The sequence below is a fragment of the Notolepis coatsorum genome (assembly GCF_963971535.1).
Source record: "Notolepis coatsorum genome assembly, chromosome: 3".
Lineage (NCBI taxonomy): Eukaryota > Metazoa > Chordata > Actinopteri > Aulopiformes > Paralepididae > Notolepis > Notolepis coatsorum.
Window position 1 is genome coordinate 31,839,118 of NC_140167.1, and position 18,947 is coordinate 31,858,064.

An 18,947-nucleotide genomic window follows, 5' to 3' on the forward strand; every position below is an offset into this window, starting at 1 on the left:
TTTTTTTCTTTTTTGAAAAATGTTCTCTTCTGTCTAAAGCTTTAATCTATCTGTAATCAATTACTGCACAGAAGCACCCCTGTCACGCTGCCTAATCGGGGGTCAATGCCTCAAATCGGATCACAAAATAGTTCTCTCTAGCTTTGTAAAGACGAGAGACCCCACTGTGAAGAGATCTATACGCCCAGCCCTGCGGTACAGTCATGGGTACAGAGAGGAGTTTATTTTAAGAGGGGGCGGGATTGAGATGCTTACATGTACATTAATCTTCCGGACACTAGCTAATATCCCGGTTAATGTCAAGTACATCCAAAACCTAAAAGTAGACGGGACAGGGTGTTTAACTTGCCTCAGAATCCTAGCAAATAGCCTACTGTTGTACCCAGCTATTATATTCTGGTTTCTCAGTCGTGATATGAGCTTATCACAGCATTAATAAACGGAATATTGCATTTACATGCGCCCAACTGATATCACTCAGTATCCTGAATAATTTCGGAACATTAATGTGCATGTAAACGCACACAATGACTCCACTTTGGAAGGTTGAAAGATCAGCGAAGCTCTTTCCTCACTCTGCATTTGTTCTATGTTCCATTTCCTTGCTCTTTGGCTTTAGAATTTACTACCCGAGAGGTTCGCTAACAAGACTTTGATAGTCTCCCTAAAATCTTAACCCAAGAGCTTTAATCCATATTGTAGTATAGTCTATTTACCGAGGGGTATTTGCAACATTGTCAGTATTATTACATGTTTGTATTGTTACATATTTGGATATGTTTGTCTGGCCATTGACTGGCTGAGTGGGGGTGTAAAGATGGAAACCTGAGGAATGAAAGTAGTAGCTTGTTCAATGCACTTTTTTAAAAGAAGAAAAGAATAATGGGACATTTCCATTCCTGGCATCGTTGTGGGCTTGGTCCCCCCTGGGTGAGAAGGGTGCAGCTTGTTGTGATAAAAGATGGACGTACAGCCCGCAGCGAGGTGGAGAAAGACTGGGAAAAGGGCAAGTGAGATTGGGTACTCCGGCTGGGAACACACAGTAGTTAGTATAGTGAATTACAATGATGGGATTCGTGGGGACAGACACTTAAAGGGGAACACCACCCAAATGTAAAGGGAAGCTTTGGCAATGTTGGACCTATAATTTTACAATTGTGTTAATTGGGGATTGGGAGGGAGGGAGGGAGGGAGGGAGGGAGGGAGGGAGTGAGTTGTTCATGTTCACAAGTATTGATTGGACTGTCCAAGACCGTATGAATGACATATGAATTCTTAAATTGGGTGGTGTTCCCCCAAGTGTTGACGATGAGTGTGAAACTCCTATCGAGGGGACACTTTCAACTTTTAACAAGAGTGCATCTGGTTTTTTTTCAGGCCTCACTTGTCCCGTCTGTGTCACTTCCCGTTGTGTGTGAACAGGTGAATGTTTGCCTACACTACCACATTTCTGTCTAATCATGCACTTGGCGTCGACCGCATGCCTAAGGAAGGGTGCACAAAGTGTGTGTGGTCTGTTGACTTTAACCTTTTTTCATAAGGAATTGCTTGCGATATGGAAAACACTCTTACACAACAATTTGTACTGCTTGAGAAAAGTTGCACCCAATTTTAATTAACAAGGTTGTATAATTGTGATGAGGAGTCAGTATTTTTATGGAAAAAAGAAAAACGTTGATAAAAAATACTCCACCGAAAGATGTACAGTTGGAAAAAGAAATAACATTTTGTACACATGGTGTAAATAACACCATTCTTGATGTTTGAGGTAAGATAAAAAATAAAACGTAAAAAAAAATACATTAAAAAGTTGAGGAATGTTCCATTTTTCCTGTAAATTGTACCTCTATTTATTTGCCTTATTTAGTTTGCTATATTTTGTATGTATACACAGCATTACAATAAAATGTTATATTAAAAAAGATATATGAATAATTATACTGTGGTCGGTGTATGTTGATAGTTTTCAGACTTGTATAAGAATGAGAATCTTTTTTCTTTTCATTTCTATAGTTCTTATTTGGATTTATTTTCTTTCTTCTTTTTTTTTTCTTTCCCTCTTTTTCGCTCGCCCTGTGTCATTTTGTAGGGTTACAATAAACTTTTGTCCCTTACAAGTGTGTCACATTTATTTCGAAAGAATCAATCCATATTGTTTCAGAGTATCATTACTTTGTTAGCTAATGCTTAGCCAACCTTACAAAAGTGGAATATGTTTTGCTTTGATCAGAAATACGGTTCACCATCCTGTATTTAGAGCATCTTTTGTGTCAAGGCCTCGCAAATAGATTTTATACATTATTCCATGTATAAGATATTGTCTCAGGGACTTCAACCGAGAGAGTTTTTGTTAGATGTGATTTAAGTCTAGAATTTCTATACTGGGGAAGTCACAGTATAAGATTTTGATTAAGTAATAATTATGTGATCATTATGATTAACAATTATCATGGTTTCACAGTATAAAAAGAATGAATGAAAGACGCGTATACAGTAATTAAACTTTTTTTTACCACCTTTTTTGTCTTGCAAAGGAAGAAGGAGGCTAGTTTTAGGCTAAAGGTGAACTGGCCTCAAGTGGTTTATCTCACGTGTCGCCACTAGCGTTGCCATGTACTTTCAGACCAAGTACAAGTACATTTGGATACTTGCCAATACCGAATACCAATAGGAGTACTTAATAATACCATTACGGTTCTAACAATGACTTTGAAAACATGTTTTATTTTCATCAGATGTTCCTCACTTTCTGACTAACAAATTAATATACAACATGACACTTGCTGACATTTTAAGTTAAGATAATATAAATATAATACAAATGTTTACATTAAATTGTGTTTTCCTGAACAATCATGGCACTGAATAATAGTATCGGGGTAGTTTTGAGTAAGAGTACAGCGCAGTATTGACCCCAATATCGGGACATCCCTAGTCACCGCATGTCATTGACCAACTGTCTATTCTCCACTTGCACAATGTGTGGGCGTCATATCCGGTTACGTATTTTAGCCCCGTAGACTTCTTCCAGTCCCCTCACAATACATTGAGTTTAGCAACTTTATCGTTTAACAAGACGTCTACGGGGCTAAAGACGTAACCGGATATGACGCCCCAACATTGTGCAAGTGGAGAATTGTCCATTTCTGATGACTCCGCAGTGACATGCAGTGTCCCCCAGGGGTCAGTGCTAGGGCCCATCCTGCTCTTGTATGCTTCCACTTGGTCAAATCATCAGACTTCAACAGCATTCACTTTCATTGCTTTGCTGATGACACTCACATCAATACTCAACCAAACCCCTCTGACGCCATCTCCACTCTCGACAGCTGCCTCAAAGACATCAACTCCTGGATGAAAACCAAGTTCCTTCAGCTTAATAGCACCAAGAGGCTATTCTCATCGGCACACCCAAGCAACTCCCCAGATGTCCCACAATCAACAGTCAACCCATCACTATGTCCTCTGTACTATGTCCTCTGTTGTAAAATTGTATTCCACACTCTCATTTCAAGCCCATATCAAACATACCTGCAAGACCTACTTTCACCTCCAGGCTAAGGGCTTGTGTCCACTAGGGACGTTTTATGAGTTGTCAGCTCCTTTCTGTCTTTCATTTCTATGCTGGAGAAGCGACAGGGCCAGTGGAGGTTTCTCTATGACAACACGTGAAACACAAATTCACTCATAATTCATAATTATTATTAATTTACATATATATATAAAATATATATAATTATATTTAATTATTATTATTATTAGTTTATTTATTTTTTTAAATGTTTTCCTCTGTAAAAAAATGCCAGTGAATAATTTTTTTCTTCAAAAATTGCCAAAATTGACAGCTCTGAGCAGGCCTGCGTAAATATTCGTGCAGAATAACTGCACAGGTTGACCCAGGATTAAATAAATAATAGCTAATCAAAATAGGCTATTAACGTCATCTAAGCACGGTCCATGCATTTAAACTCTTGCCATTGAATGGGGGATTGAATGATTGACAGCCTTGACATCCAATCAGAGTATGGCTCCTACTCTGCAGCTCTGCAGCTCTGTAGCTACCAAAAACCATCCGCCAGAAAAAGTTGTTCCCACAACAACAAAAAAGACAAGTTGCCTCCATATGGAAGCAGCTCGGAAGCGCATCCAACCAACTAACACATCCAACTGTGTGTTATTGGAATGATTGAGAGAAGTTGCCTCCATGTGGAAGCAGCTCGGAAGTGCATCCAACCAACTAACACATCCAACTGTGTGTTATTGGAATCATTGAGAGAAGTTGCCTCCATGTGGAAGCAGCTCGGAAGTGCATCCAACCAACTAACACATCCAATTGTGTGTTATTGGAATGATTGAGAGAAGTTGCCTCCATGTGGAAGCAGCTCGGAAGTGCATCCAACGGATCCAACAAACTAACACATCCAACTGTGTGTTATTGGAATGATTGATTGAACATTTTATTACCAGATGCAGAATGGGTACAATACAGTACGGCTCAATACACACAATTGTTAAGGGGATGCAGACCTACTTTCTATATAACTTCATTCTTAGATGCTTCTATAGAAAGTAGGTAAAACAAATTAAAAGGTTTTCTTTGCCCTATAGGGATAAAAAAGTTTTCTTCGCCCTATTTTTTTAAACCTACTTTAGAGGGCCTAAACTTAACCAGTTGGAAACCAGACGTACAGTAATAAAATTAGCAATCAACCAATCAATCAATTCAATAGGCCATGCTCACTTAAAACATCGCAACACCCAGCTCTCTCTCAGTCTGACTCTCCTCCGCCGTTGCAGACAGGTGTGTGTGTGTGTGTGTGTGTGTGTGTGTGTGTGTGTGTGTGTGTGTGTGTGTGTATATGTGTGAGTGTGTGCGCGCGTGCGTGTGTGTGTGTGTGTGTGTGTGCCAGACAGTGTGAGAGTGAGCTCTGCAGTCGGGGAAGGAAGAAGAAATTTAAAATAGAATTGCAAATAATCAATCAATCAATCCGCGATTTTTCTTTTGTTTTACAATGACTCATGACCCATCAATTACATCATCCAACATTGTTTAAAGGACTAAGACATTCGCCGTGACAGAATCGCTTTATATTTAGTCGTTATGACGCTATCAACATATCCATTTGTTAAAGATTATTGTCCGCCATCTTGTTTTCTCCAAAGAATCCGCACGGCGGAGTGATGTGATTCGGTTGTTGGCGGGTCCTGGGACCAGGAGCGTGGATTGTGACCTATACATATGTGTAAATGGACTGTTTCAGCCAATCAGAATCGAGAAATTTGCATGCCGTTGTATAATGTTGTCTTAATGCTGTGTTTTTATATGCTGTGTGATTTTATATGCTTTATTTATTTAATTTCTGTATAGAAACTCTACATGACATGTAAACGAGGGAAACCTCAGTTGCCTTTCGCGTATAAATAAAGGTTTGAAATTAAATGCAGCTTAAATGCCTCATTAGAACACTGGCACCCAGGCTGGTCCGGACATGTGCCATGTGCATCCATATAACATGTAACCTGAACAAACTCCCCCCATACCTAAAACAGTGACCCTGTATGTGTGTGTGTATGTGGGGTGGGGGGGGTCTTCCTCAAAGCCAAGATATAGAGTTCCCCCCCCCCCTGCCTCTCGTGTTATTAATAAACACAGATTGCTGTTCTGTTTTCCTGGAGACAGACCCACAGCAGAGCGGTCCTTGCCTGGCAACCTCTTTTTCTACCCATCGTGATCTTTGCCTACAAAGTGAGTTAAAATGTGAATTATACAGTAAATACATTTGAATTGTGTGATCACTGTGATGTGAAGGGAACACTTCGTGGAGATCTTGGAACGGCTATCGTCTTTCATGCAGATATCTGTTTATAGAGATTATTAGCTTGGTAACATTCTATAAATGTCCTTGTTGATGTGTTTCGCAGCCACGCGATGAGAATAATATTGCCACACTGTGTGAGAGGCTGCTGACTATTGATGAGCATTATTTTCTTTTTCTCTCTCTCTTAAATCTAAGTTAGCAGGTGATGGACACTTGTTGTGCTGCGGAAGGTTCCCAAGATGGGAGTGCCATGGCATCCAGAGAAGACTCCCATACTGAAGTTCGATTTATGGGGCATATCCTCGATCCTGAGGACAGCCATAGTGATTCTGAGATGGTGATAACTGACTCTGAAAGCATACTATGGAACACCTGCCATTTGGGACGAGAGTCACGAGACCACAACACTGAATCAGCCCAGCCACTACAGGAGTGTCCAGAACCAGGTGCAACCCAGACAGAACACACCACGACAGATATGGACAGCTTGGGACTGTTTTTCATCCAGTGTATCGGGGAAGTGTCTCATCTTCAGACTCGGAGAGATGAGCTGATCCAGGAGCTGTTACAGCTACAGCAGCCCATGGTTGGAGCTGTGGAGTACCTGAGAGGGAAGCGAGGAGAGGCATGCAGACACCTCACCCTGGCCCAGCTGGGTTACATCAATGTGCACGAGGAGGTGCAGCAAGTGAAGAGGAAGCTGTTTGCCACAACCAGGGCCTGTATCCAGAGCCAAGTGCAGCTGGCTGCACAGGAGTACGAGGTGGCTCAGTCCACTGTCACGCAGGTAAGACGAGGTGGCTCAGTCCACTGTCACGCAGGTAAGACGAGGTGGCTCAGTCCACTGTCACACAGGTAAGACGAGGTGGCTCAGTCCACTGTCACGCAGGTAAGACGAGGTGGCTCAGTCCACTGTCACGCAGGTAAGACGAGGTGGCTCAGTCCACTGTCACGCAGGTAAGACGAGGTGGCTCAGTCCACTGTCACGCAGGTAAGACGAGGTGGCTCAGTCCGCTGTGTTATGTACCACGAGCCTGATCACTCCTGTGTCACTGTGCAGGTAGGCCTGATCACTCCTGTGTCACGGGGCATGCAGGTGAGGGCTGCCAATTAGCCAATTAGTGCTGATTGGTTACCTGCTGGGAGTATCTTTAAAATCAACCCTGGTAACACACATGCAGGGTCGGTGTTTAGAAGAGGTGGTTAACAGATAGATAGTAACGTTCTTCCAGTCCTTATCCTTTAGTTTACACTAGTAATTCCTTAATATAGTAGCACTTTGAGTTAATACACAAGTTTTGGTGTCGGTTGCACATAGGTTGCGTGCCTTTGAGCCAGGGTCGTAACAGTTGGGCGCTCGTCCGGGATCTTTACCCCTAGAAATTTGTTTGGTGGTTTTTTTTTTTGTGTTACACGGGGTGTCATGGTATTATGGTTTGGGTGGTGTTCGTTACATATGGTGTAGCGTGGGGGCTTGAGCCATTTCATCAAACAGGTGAGTATGCCGTATTTGTTTGTAATTTGATGTGACTACTTATGCTGTTAAAATATATAGTTTAGTGGGCACCACATGTAGATAGGGACATTATTTTCTGGTTGTTGGTTAGCGTCCTGTGCACCACGTACTCCTGGGGCAGTCAGAGAAGGGATTAGCACCATCTGCTTGTCTGGTACCGTATCATGTACTGGACGGGTGGATGGTCAAGTATGATCTTTGACTGGTAGCAGGTGTGGTTGAAGATGGTTAGGTCTACAGGGCATTAGTTTAAGGGTAGGTAGATTAGGGCGGCCAGAAAACACAGGTAGTGTGGTAGGGCTTGATTTAGTGTTTCTTAGGGTAGACATGTGGTGGGCCGGTTTTGACTGCAGTTTAGACGTAGAAGCATATGTAGTCACATCAGGTTAGAAGGCGCACCTGTTTGGGATTGTTTGTTGGATTTATTTTGTTTGTTTGAGTGTTTGGTGAGCATACCTGGTAGCACCTAACACCCTGCGTGTATGACACGTCTATTTAGGGTGGGTGTTTTTTTTTCTTTTTTTTCTTTTTTCTTTTTTGCAACCTAGAAAGGTGCGCTCCGTAGAGCTCACATTTCCACCGCGTTCCCTTCTGGTTGTTATTATTGGCATTTAGCATTCTTCAGTGGTTCTTCATGGTTCTTCAGTGGTTCTTTGTGGTTCTTCAGTGGTTCGTTGGGGGGGTCTTCGTGGTTCGTTAGTGGTTCTTTGTGACTGTGAGGTTGGGTGTGTAGCTTGGGGTGGCTGGTTCAGTGACAATGGCTTCCATCAGGGACTTTGTTGATCGCCCGTCTCATGACTTGTTAGAGAAGTTTTCCAATGAACAACTGCTAGAACTTGCTGTACACTACAGGGTGGAGCTTTCTGCAGGGGAGAAACGTTTGAAGCCGTCTGCCTTGAGTGCGTTAAGGGTGTTACTCGTTAGGGAGCAGGTGCTTGAGGAGAGGGTGGAGGAGCCTCCTTCGTCTGGCGCGTCTCCGCTATTACCTGGTGTGGAGGGTGAGTGGAGGATAAGGGAGTTGGAGTTTAAGGAAAGGCAGCTAGAGCGAGAGCGTGAGGAGAGGAGAGAGGAGCGTGAGCTTAAGGAGAGGCGTGAGGAGCGTGAGTTTAAGGAGAAACAAATGTTGTTGGAGCACGAGCGTGCACAGAAGGAGCTTGAATATAAGCATGTTGCCTTGCAGGCGGGTGCTCTGCATCCAGAGTCACGTTCCGGGTTTGATGTAGGCAGGAATATTAGGATGGTGCCACCATTTTTTGAGAAAGACGTGGAAAGATATTTTCCCCTTTTTGAACGGGTGGCAACCACATTGAAGTGGCCTGATACCGCCTGGACACTGCTGCTGCAATGTGTTTTAGTTGGTAGGGCACAAGAAGCCTACACTGCTCTGTCCCTTGAACAAAGCGCTGATTATGAGCTGGTTAAAGCTTCCATTTTGAGGGCTTATGAGTTGGTCCCCGAGGCCTATCGTCAGCGTTTTAGAGGTTATCGCAGGTCGGAGGGGCAGTCTTATGTTGAATTTGGAAGGGAGAAGGAGAACCTGTTTGACAGGTGGTGCACTTCTCAGAAGGCAGAGTCAAGAGAGCAGCTTAGGCAGTTGATTCTCCTAGAGGAATTTAAAAGATGTGTTCCTGATACTGTTTCCACACATCTAAATGAGCGTAAGGTATCGAAGATAGGCGACGCCGCTGTCTTCGCTGATGAGTTTGTGTTGACACACAAGTCCGTGTTTTTGGAGGACTACCGTGTTGAGTCCGGGGATAGGCGTCCTGTTCAGGGGGGCCGTTTCCCAAAACCTGTGTCTGCTGGTCAGTTAACTTCACCTCCTAGGCGGGGTGGTTCTGCTGGTGCATTCCCAGAAGGGATTATCTGTTTCTACTGTAAAGAACCTGGTCATATCGTTGCTGGGTGCCCGGTGCTTGAGCAGAAAAATTTCAGAACCGTGGCTCTGGTAGAAACCATATGCAGAACGCCTATGCCAACGTTAGATGGGGATGGGGGAAGTATCAAACGTGTGGACAAAGAGCTCGAGGGTTCCTCAAGGTTTATGATGAACGGATTTGTTTCCCTGACTAATGCACTAGAGTCCAAACAGGCTATAACAATTTGGAGAGATACCGGTGCTTTTCAGTCCCTCATTCTGGAGGGGGTTTTGCCGTTTTCAGAAAACTCTTCTTTGCATTCCGGTGTCGTTGTTCGCGGCTTTGGGGGTGGATTTGTGGATGCACCTTTGCATGAGGTCACGCTCAATTCTCCCTTAGTATCAGGCAATGTTGTTGTGGGGGTATGTTCTCACATTCCCATAAAGGGGGTGTCCTTCATTCTAGGGAATGATTTGGCTGGTGACAAAGTGTTGGCTACTCCGGTTGTAACTCCCATTCCTGTGGTTTCTGAGGTCCCTAATGAGCTGGCACAGAAACATCCAGGAGTGTTTCCTGTGTGTGCTGTGGCTCGGGAAATGTCAAAGGACAAAAGTGATGTTGTTGATACTTCGACTTGGGACATTACACTTAGTGACACAGTCTTTGTTGAATTAAAATGTGTACCTGTTGAGAATTTTGGAAAGCACACTGTGGATCTACCTCTGCATAATGATTCTCTTGATTGTGGCTTTGTGTTAGGCCCGGTGGTGAAACCAGAGTTGACATGCGTGCCGGAGAAGCATGTGGCAGGAGATGGTATGGCAGCGCAGTGTCTCAGGGTCTTCCCAGCCTGTATGGTGGCTGAGGCCACGAACGAATTGGAGGAGGAGTGTGGGAAGGATGCTATGAGAGGTGCTGTTGTTTCATGTGACACCGTTCTAGTTGGAGAGGCTACTAAGCCTGACTTAGGCTGCCAGCCTTCCCACAGTAGCTCTATTGTCCCTAATGTTTCACTTGTGGGCAGGGATGGTCCCAGTATGTCAGTTGATGATTCTGACATTGATCCACATGTCCACACTGATTCTCTGCCATGCACTAGGTGTGATGGTCAACCTAGTTACCTGTGTCCTGTGGAGCAGGAGCCGCCTTCGCGACCTGGTCTGTTGAGTGGCAGCCATTTTGATTTTGATCAGGACAATGTTATTTTGGGTGACGCCATTTTAGATGGTGTTCCAGACGTTTTTGTGACTGTCGTACTGCAATGTTCCAGGGACGGTGGGGCTGTACCTGAGGCGGTACATCCTACTCTGGATGTTCACGGTTTGCAGTATCCTAGACTGCCAGTGCCAGGTGGGATGGATATGGGCGCGGTGGTGGTATCAGTGATATATGGTTTTTGTTTTGCTGTGTTCTGTTCTGTTGAGCGCAGTTCTCAGGTTGATTTTGGTTTGCAGTCTATTTTTGACAGGTCGGTATCGGTGGAGGGGCCTGTTGAAAGGGAGCATACAACACGGTTGGTGGTCGTGTTCGACAGGGGCCGACCCGCTATCACTGTTGTGGTGGTGGCCCTAACAACTAATGGGTCACAGTTGTTTTTTTTTGTTTTGTTTATGGGTTGTTGTGTGGTGGTTGCCTCTGGGGCAACCAGTTTGGTGGGGGAGGTGTTATGTACCACGAGCCTGATCACTCCTGTGTCACTGTGCAGGCAGGCCTGATCACTCCTGTGTCACGGGGCATGCAGGTGAGGGCTGCCAATTAGCCAATTAGTGCTGATTGGTTACCTGCTGGGAGGATCTTTAAAATCAACCCTGGTAACACACATGCAGGGTCGGTGTTTAGAAGAGGTGGTTAACAGATAGATAGTCACGTTCTTCCAGTCCTTATCCTTTAGTTTACACTAGTAATTCCTTAATATATTAGCACTTTGAGTTAATACACAAGTTTTGGTGTCGGTTGCACATAGGTTGCGTGCCTTTGAGCCAGGGTCGTAACAGTTGGGCGCTCGTCCGGGATCTTTACCCCTAGAAATTTGTTTGGTGGTTTTTTTTGGTGAGACGAGGTGGCTCAGTCCACTGTCACGCAGGTAAGACGAGGTGGCTCAGTCCAGTGTCACGCAGGTAAGACGAGGTGGCTCAGTCCACTGTCACACAGGTAAGACGAGGTGGCTCAGTCCACTGTCACGCAGGTAAGACGAGGTGGCTCAGTCCACTGTCACGCAGGTGAGACGAGGAGGCTCAGTCCACTGTCACACAGGTAAGATGAGGTGGCTCAGTCCACTGTCACGCAGGTAAGACGAGGTGGCTCAGTCCACTGTCACACAGGTAAGACGAGGTGGCTCAGTCCACTGTCACGCAGGTAAGACGAGGTGGCTCAGTCCACTGTCACACAGGTAAGACGAGGTGGCTCAGTCTGATGTCACACAGGTAAGACGAGGTGGCTCAGTCTGACGTCACACAGGTAAGACGAGGTGGCTCAGTCTGATGTCACACAGGTAAGACGAGGTGGCTCAGTCTGATGTCACACAGGTAAGACGAGGTGGCTCAGTCTGATGTCACACAGGTAAGACGAGGTGGCTCAGTCTGACGTCACACAGGTAAGACGAGGTGGCTCAGTCTGATGTCACACAGGTAAAACGAGGTGGCTCAGTCTGACGTCACACAGGTAAGACCAGGTGGCTCAGTCTGATGAGTAGCCATGAGTGAACTTCTCAAGACAAGCAATGTGTTACATATTACTCAAGACAACTCTATTCATTTACAGTAGCAGTGTGTTACATATTACTCAAGACAATGTTATGTCACGGTAGCTCGTGGGCTCAAATGCACAACACGGGAGGCAGAATAATGTTTAACCCTGTAGGGCATTTATTACTGCGTAGAGGGGGGGGGGGTGACAGGTGCGGTGTGTCTGGGTGTTTTAGCCTGGCGGGCGGACGGTAGTGGCCGGTGGGGATCGCTGGAGGTAGTTGGCTGTGGAGGACACAGAGAGAAAAAGTCCTTGCGATAACACTGTACATGGGAAAAATATGTCAAAAATCTAGAGAAAATTGTATACGGAAAATACAATGTAAAAAATCACGAGAGAATTAAGAGATACGAACACATGATAAACAGCATAATGTGAGAAAAGGTAGAGGATACTTGCCAGGCCATTATTAGGGAAGATCTGACGCTGAATGAATGGAGAACCATGCTTCTTGTAGAGTGGTAGAGTGGGAGCAGGTGTGGAATCTCCATCCATCAGCGTAACGTAGTGTGCGAGTTGAAGTGCAGGGGGTGTGTGAGGCGGGTTTGGAGGGTTGAGCTGAAGTGCAGGGGGAGTGTGAGGCAGGTATGGAGGGTTGAGCTGAAGTGCAGGGGGAGTGTGAGGCAGGTATGGAGGGTTGAGCTGAAGTGCAGGGGGAGTGTGAGGCAGGTATGGAGGGTTGAGCTGAAGTGCAGGGGGAGTGTGAGGCAGGTATGGAGGGTTGAGCTGAAGTGCAGGGGGAGTGTGAGGCAGGTATGGAGGGTTGAGCTGAAGTGCAGGGGGAGTGTGAGGCAGGTTTGGAGGGTTGTGGAGGTGGAGCCGTAACAGACAACTCTATTCATTTACAGTAGCGGTGTGTACATATTACTCAAGACAACTCTAATAATTTACAGTAGCAGTGTGTACATATTACTCAAGACAACTCTATTAATTTACAGTAGCAGTTACAGATTTACTCAAAGGGTTTGTATGTTTCTTTTCTCTCTTGCTGACATCTATGATATATTATATAATGGATTTTCCTTTCATTTTAATTCATGGTTGGTACAATAATAGTACCTGTTTTTATGGTATTTTCATTGCCACCATAGGAGGAGCTCCAGGTCCATGACCAGAGCTTGACCCAGGAGTTTCCCCAGCTCCAGGAGGCCCACCGGAACCAGCTTAAGGCGCTGAGGGACCAGGCCAGGAGGCCCCGCCGGCCCAGGGCCATGAGCGACGTCAGCCACTGCCGCCGGGCCTCTCTCAGCCTGCAGCGGCGGCTCAGTGGCAGCATGAAGTCGCTGGAGGGTTGGTACGAGCCCCGGCTAAAGGCCCTGCTGAGGAGGGAACAGGCCGGAGAGGACGCCCTGAGAAGGAGCGGGGAGCGGGGCCAGGACCTGAAGGCCTGTCTGGGGCCCCTGAGAGAGGACTTCCAGAGGCTGGAGCTACAGAGAACCTGTCTGGAGGAAAGAATGGCACTGAGGGAGGCAGAGGGAGAGGAGAGCAGGGCGCAGTACAAGGTACAGAGGGTAGAGTAGAAGTCTAGGTGAGGAACATGGGATGAGTAAAGCATAAGACAAAGGGCTTATAACTGATGATCATACTTATAGTATTATAGTGAGAACATCCATCTGTTTCCACTCTCTACCCCTGCAGGACACCGTGGATACACTGCAGGAGACTGTCCGAGAACTCAAGCTGGAGTTTCAGATTCAGAGAAAATCAAAAGAGGATTTGGAGGAACTGAAGGAGGGCCTTTTAAGAGAGCTAAACTTTCTCAGGTAGGGTTTTACTCTTTGGTCCATTTACCATCATGATATGACAACAATATAGAGTAGCATTGAGAATTGACTTAAATATGTGATGATTTTCTTGTAGAGGCAGTGATGAATCCAGCGCAAGAATTACAGAAGAGGAGCCTTAAGTTTCTATACCTATCTGTAAATATCTGCAACATATCTGTTTAAAAAATAATAAAAAAATAAAATACAAAAAGAAATATCTGCAACAAACTCAGACCAAAATATATTGGGACATGTATGGATAGGACTCATCACTTGAGATCAAATCAACACTTGAGTGTCTACTTATTAATGTGCTCTAGATAATTATGGTGTGAATTCACATTTTTACTCAAGATTCTGCATGAAACAAGCAAGCTCATTCAACTTTTACTCATCAAATTCCATTTTCTGAAACTGATGCAAAACCACAAAGCAAAGATAACTTTATTGAATACACTTACATAGTATAAGGAATCAGACAAAGCCCACAGAGACAAAACAATGCAGAAGAAAGAAAGACATACAGAGACACTACACAAATTTTTGTGCAAAGTGCAATCAAACCTGTTGAGTTTGTGTTATATGATTGCATGTAACTGCTTAACTGTTCCACAAGAGGGCGCTATAGGCGCAAGGAAACGTAGCTATTGTAGTTGACGTCAGGTAAGAGGGTATATAAGGGATTGTTCCCTCCCCCTCGATCTCTTCCCCATCTTCCTCATCTCATGGTGCATATACAATGTGAAATAAACCACGCCGATTAAAGGCTAAAGAAGGACCTTGTCGTCATGAACCTATTATTGTTGCTCCCCAGGTGACTGTGTCAACAAAACCCCTGTGCAATATTCACTGCCTTGTTTGCCTTAATTAAATGTATATATTTTAATATCGTTTTACTGCCTCTTATATTTTGCTATTATATTTTATTATGTATTTTAAATAAATGTAAAAAGTAAATGTATTTTGCACGATTGTACACGACTGCAGACGATTTGTGACAATAAACATCTTGAATGTCCACAAGTGGATTGAGGGTCAGAGAATTCTCCAAACTTTCTGATGAACAAGTTACTGTTCATGGAAGAGGGATGAGGGAAGGAGGAACGTTTTGCAGTTTTAAAGTTTCATAAACTGTCCTTTTTAGCAAAAAAGATTAAAAAGAAATGTGTTTTGATTTTCAACAACATGTAAAGGAGGACATCTAGTGGCCACGACTTATAACACACACTCCACAAGTGAACAAGACTATAAAAATTCAAATTGTATGGAAGTGCATGTTTCAAAACTGTTCCAGGGACCCACATTCCCAGGACAGTTTTCAGATTATTCAGTTATGAATATATATGATCTTCCAACACTGCATAGAGCACCTTAAACTTAAAGGGTAACTCCAGAATTCTGGAGCCCACTTTAATAAAACACTTCAAAATGCTTTCTTGAAACAATGTTTTAAGTTATGATTTACTACTACTGGCGCCCCAACCTTTGGACCAGTAGCTCTGCATTCTTTATTTTTCTGCATGAAAGGTGGCCACCCTAACAGGAGATAATAGTTGGAGTTACCTCATGCAGTGGAATTTGTGACACTCCTGCAACAGAATGCTTACTGTAAATGGGTCTCTGTGCCGCCTGGATTGGTGATAGGAATGGACAGTGCGGTTCTTTAGTCAGGAAAGTCAGTAGGCCACGTTGCTGGACATCGGGTGTTTTCACAAAGCAGACAAATGCAACTCATCTTTGAATGTCCTGTAGCCTATTTTTCGTATTCAATCATATTTCTATAAGCACATTTATATTTATGGATAATCTGTTTATTTGTACCAGGATAGACTAATACTTAGTATGGATGGAGCATTGTATATTTGTACATAGTAGAATTAGGTTAGCTACAGTATATATATTTATTCCTGGGGTTGACTTAGAATAGAGTGTATATATTATACCAGGGTGGGCTGTACATATGCGCATAGTGATATTATTAATAGCGTATACATATGTCTCACCTGTTCAGAGATCCAGTGCAGATCAGACCTTTATCTTTAGTTTATTTTTCTTAATATATTTTATTCTTATTATCCTGCTTGTACCTCTCCCTCATGTTGCTGTTATGACACCCGGATTTTCCCACGGGGATTAATAGAAAATCCATCTTATCTTTGAGTTATTTTCTTTACTATGAAATACTTATGACAAACATGTCTTCTAGTGTATTCAATGGTTGCCTACATCAAGCTGCAGTGGACACATTTGTAAATGAGTTGGATCCATTATGTGCACTTTCTTTTTAATATGCCGGGGTTTATATACATGTCACTGCTGATCACACTCACCCACCAACCAAGAGAAGACGCTGGTTGTTTCATAACCCTAGTTATATGATTACTGGCAATAGGCTTCGCCGATTGGACTATGCTTGCGCCACTGGGCGCTCACTGAAATAATTTTCAATCATGCACCTATCACTGACCAGGACACACCCACCACCTGCAGTATAATTTATAAGCAGGTCAATGGCCATACTTTCCATACATTTACTTTACTCCCCCCGCATCCCCACCAGTATAGAAAAGATCTACGGGTGGAGGGGCTCCAGCACTGAGGACTGCATAAGAGACTGAGCTCTCAGCTGTGTCCATCGAGTAGAACCACATGAAAGGGCCTCGAGAGGACCACGATGTCCTTCACGAAGACCACCCTGAGCTGAGCAGAGAGAGTGCCGCTCCGTTTGCCTTTATTGGACCCCCCACGACACACCAGCAGCTGCCGGAGCAACCTGAAGTCGTCTGTGCGTTGCAGATCAAATAGAAAGTGCACGATTGGGACACAACAGGTGAAGACTCTTTTCCATCTCATTGGAGTGAGGAGGCAGGTGGAAAGCCCTAAATACAATATCCCTGGTAAAGAGCTGGTCAGGCCTCAGAATAGCTCTGCTATTATCTCCATTAATAGACAGGCATCCTGATGAACCGACGGGGCACACAGCTCACTCACGTGTTTAGCTGAAGTGATAGCTAGGAGATAGCTAGGTGATAGCTTGAAAGACAGCTGATCCATGGGCGCTTGTTTGAGTGGCTCAAAAGGGACTCCCATTAGTCTTACTGATGAAGTCCCAGCTAGGGGACAGAACACTGGCTTAACTGGCTTTTTTTAAGGCGTTGTGCGCCTAGCAGAAAGTGTTTCATCAGAGGGTGGCTGAAGAGAGGCTTGCCCTCAAAGCCTATATGACAAGAAGAGATAGCTGCGGAATATACCTTCACTGTAGAAGCTGAGAGTCTGACTAAGATAGACTGAAGGAAAGCTAGGACCGAATCCAGAGGACAGGATAACGGATAACAGATTCCTGGCCTCACACCACTCCTGGAAGATAACAGATTCCTGGCCTCACACCACTCCTGGAAGATAACAGATTCCTGGCCTCACACCACTGCTGGAAGATGCGCCACTTCCCTGCATAAACAGTGGTTGAATAGTATTGAATAGTATTGGTCAGTGCTGGATCAAAACCAATCCTCACAAGATTCAGCCTCTCAGAATTCAGGCCGCTGTCCCAGGACAGGACAGCTGACCTCTGATATGGAGCTATCAGGAGGATAGACCTGCGTTCCTGATGCAGCCTCTACAACAGCTGACTGATGAGGTGGATGGGGGGGAAACATGTAAAGTAGTCAAGATTCAAGAGGTTTATTTGTCACATTCAATACATATTGAATATTGTGTATTCAATATCGCAAAGGCAAGGACAAATATAAAAAGTCTATGTATATCTGTTAAAGGGGCAAAATTATGGAATAGCTTTGACAAAGAAGTAAAAATGTGTAGTTCGCTACATACTTTTAAGAAATTATTCAAATATAAGGTGATACATAAATATAAAACCTCATTATTATCCTAGTTATATTTCATCTACAGATTCTACAGGGGTCGGCAACCTGCGGCTCCGGAGCCGCATGCGGCTCTTTAGCCAATCAGCTGCGGCTCCCTGACCCACATTTTTTTTTTCAAAAATATTATTTTATTTAAAAAACAAAATTTGGAGATCGATGTCATACTGTGACACTGAAATGAAAAAATATTTCCATCAACTAAAATATTTAGTCAACAAAAATATTTCATCAACTAAAATATACCTACGTCACACCCCGCGCCTCTCCCTCGCGTCTGCAAGTGGCTAATCTTGAGTTTCCGACCCCCCAGTAAGCTAACCATGGATAAATCCAAAAAAAGGAAAGTCTGAGGAAAATAGAGGGTTTAATTCAGCGTGGACAGATTAATTTGCTTTCACGACTAACGATGCAGGCTTACCTGTATGCCTGATATGTAGTGCGAAATTTGCGAACAACGAAAAATGTACTTTTTATTTTATAGATTTTCCACAAATAAGGGAAGGACTCAAATAGAGCTGCATAGTTCAGAGTTTTATTTCAAAGTCGGTCTACAGACACCAGTGTTTTGTCTCCTCTTCTGTGTTTAATAAAAAAATAGGTCAACACAGCCAGTATTTTTTCTCCTCTTCATAAGAGTTTGAGGTTTTCCTTTGTTATAACAGGTAAAAACAGCAACAGCAATTTCTTTTTGTTGCTTTATAATTCCATTAATGCAACAAACTGTGTGCTATAAGTATAAAGTATAATAAATCGCAAATTACTTTGGGTATGCAATTATGCTAAATGTGGGGTATGCTTGGGGATATATAAACCGTTATACACTGTTATCTTCATTTTAAGGGTAAATAGGTTGTGCGGCTCCCTGAGCATTTTATTTTGTGGGAGGGGGGGAAAGTGGCTCTTTTGATAGTAAAGGTTGCTGACCCCTGATCTATAACATAGCTGTGTTCAAATAGTAACAAAGGGAAAAAGAAAAACATATATATAAAAAAAGAAAAAGTATTTAAAAAAGAAATAAAACATAAATAAATGTGTAAGTTTTGTACATAAAACTATGAAATGTTTGTAACCTTTGCTAAAGGATATACTGAATTATGTTTATTTTTTGTATTTGATTGTTTTGTGTAAATAGTGTAATGTAATGTAAATAGTGTAATGTAATGTAAAAATGGTAGGCAATTATAAGCCTCGGCTTCAGCCTACACCTTTTCGGTCATTTTATTTTTTAGTTTTTTTGGAAGTTCTACTACTATGCTTTGTAAAAAAAAAAGACAGAAATAAAATCATTCATTCATACCAAGGCATACTGTTCTGAAGGTCCAGATTAACACTGAAAGTCTGCGTTTATTATTTTGTAT

The 18,947-nt window shown here is 43.5% G+C and overlaps 1 protein-coding gene across 1 annotated transcript in view; it reads left to right on the forward strand.

The window, feature by feature from the left end:
• Positions 1-6,297: 6,297 nt before the first annotated feature.
• The window catches only part of LOC311225749 (syncoilin-like), a gene marked incomplete at both ends in the record, with an annotated part of 40,791 nt that continues 28,141 nt past the window's right edge, over positions 6,298-18,947 (forward strand). Inside the window, 3 exons of the mRNA XM_084311143.1 lie at positions 6,298-6,606; positions 13,031-13,441; positions 13,578-13,702. Coding sequence (XP_084167269.1) covers positions 6,298-6,606; positions 13,031-13,441; positions 13,578-13,702 — 845 coding nt within the window. The remainder of the gene's footprint in view (positions 6,607-13,030; positions 13,442-13,577; positions 13,703-18,947) is intronic.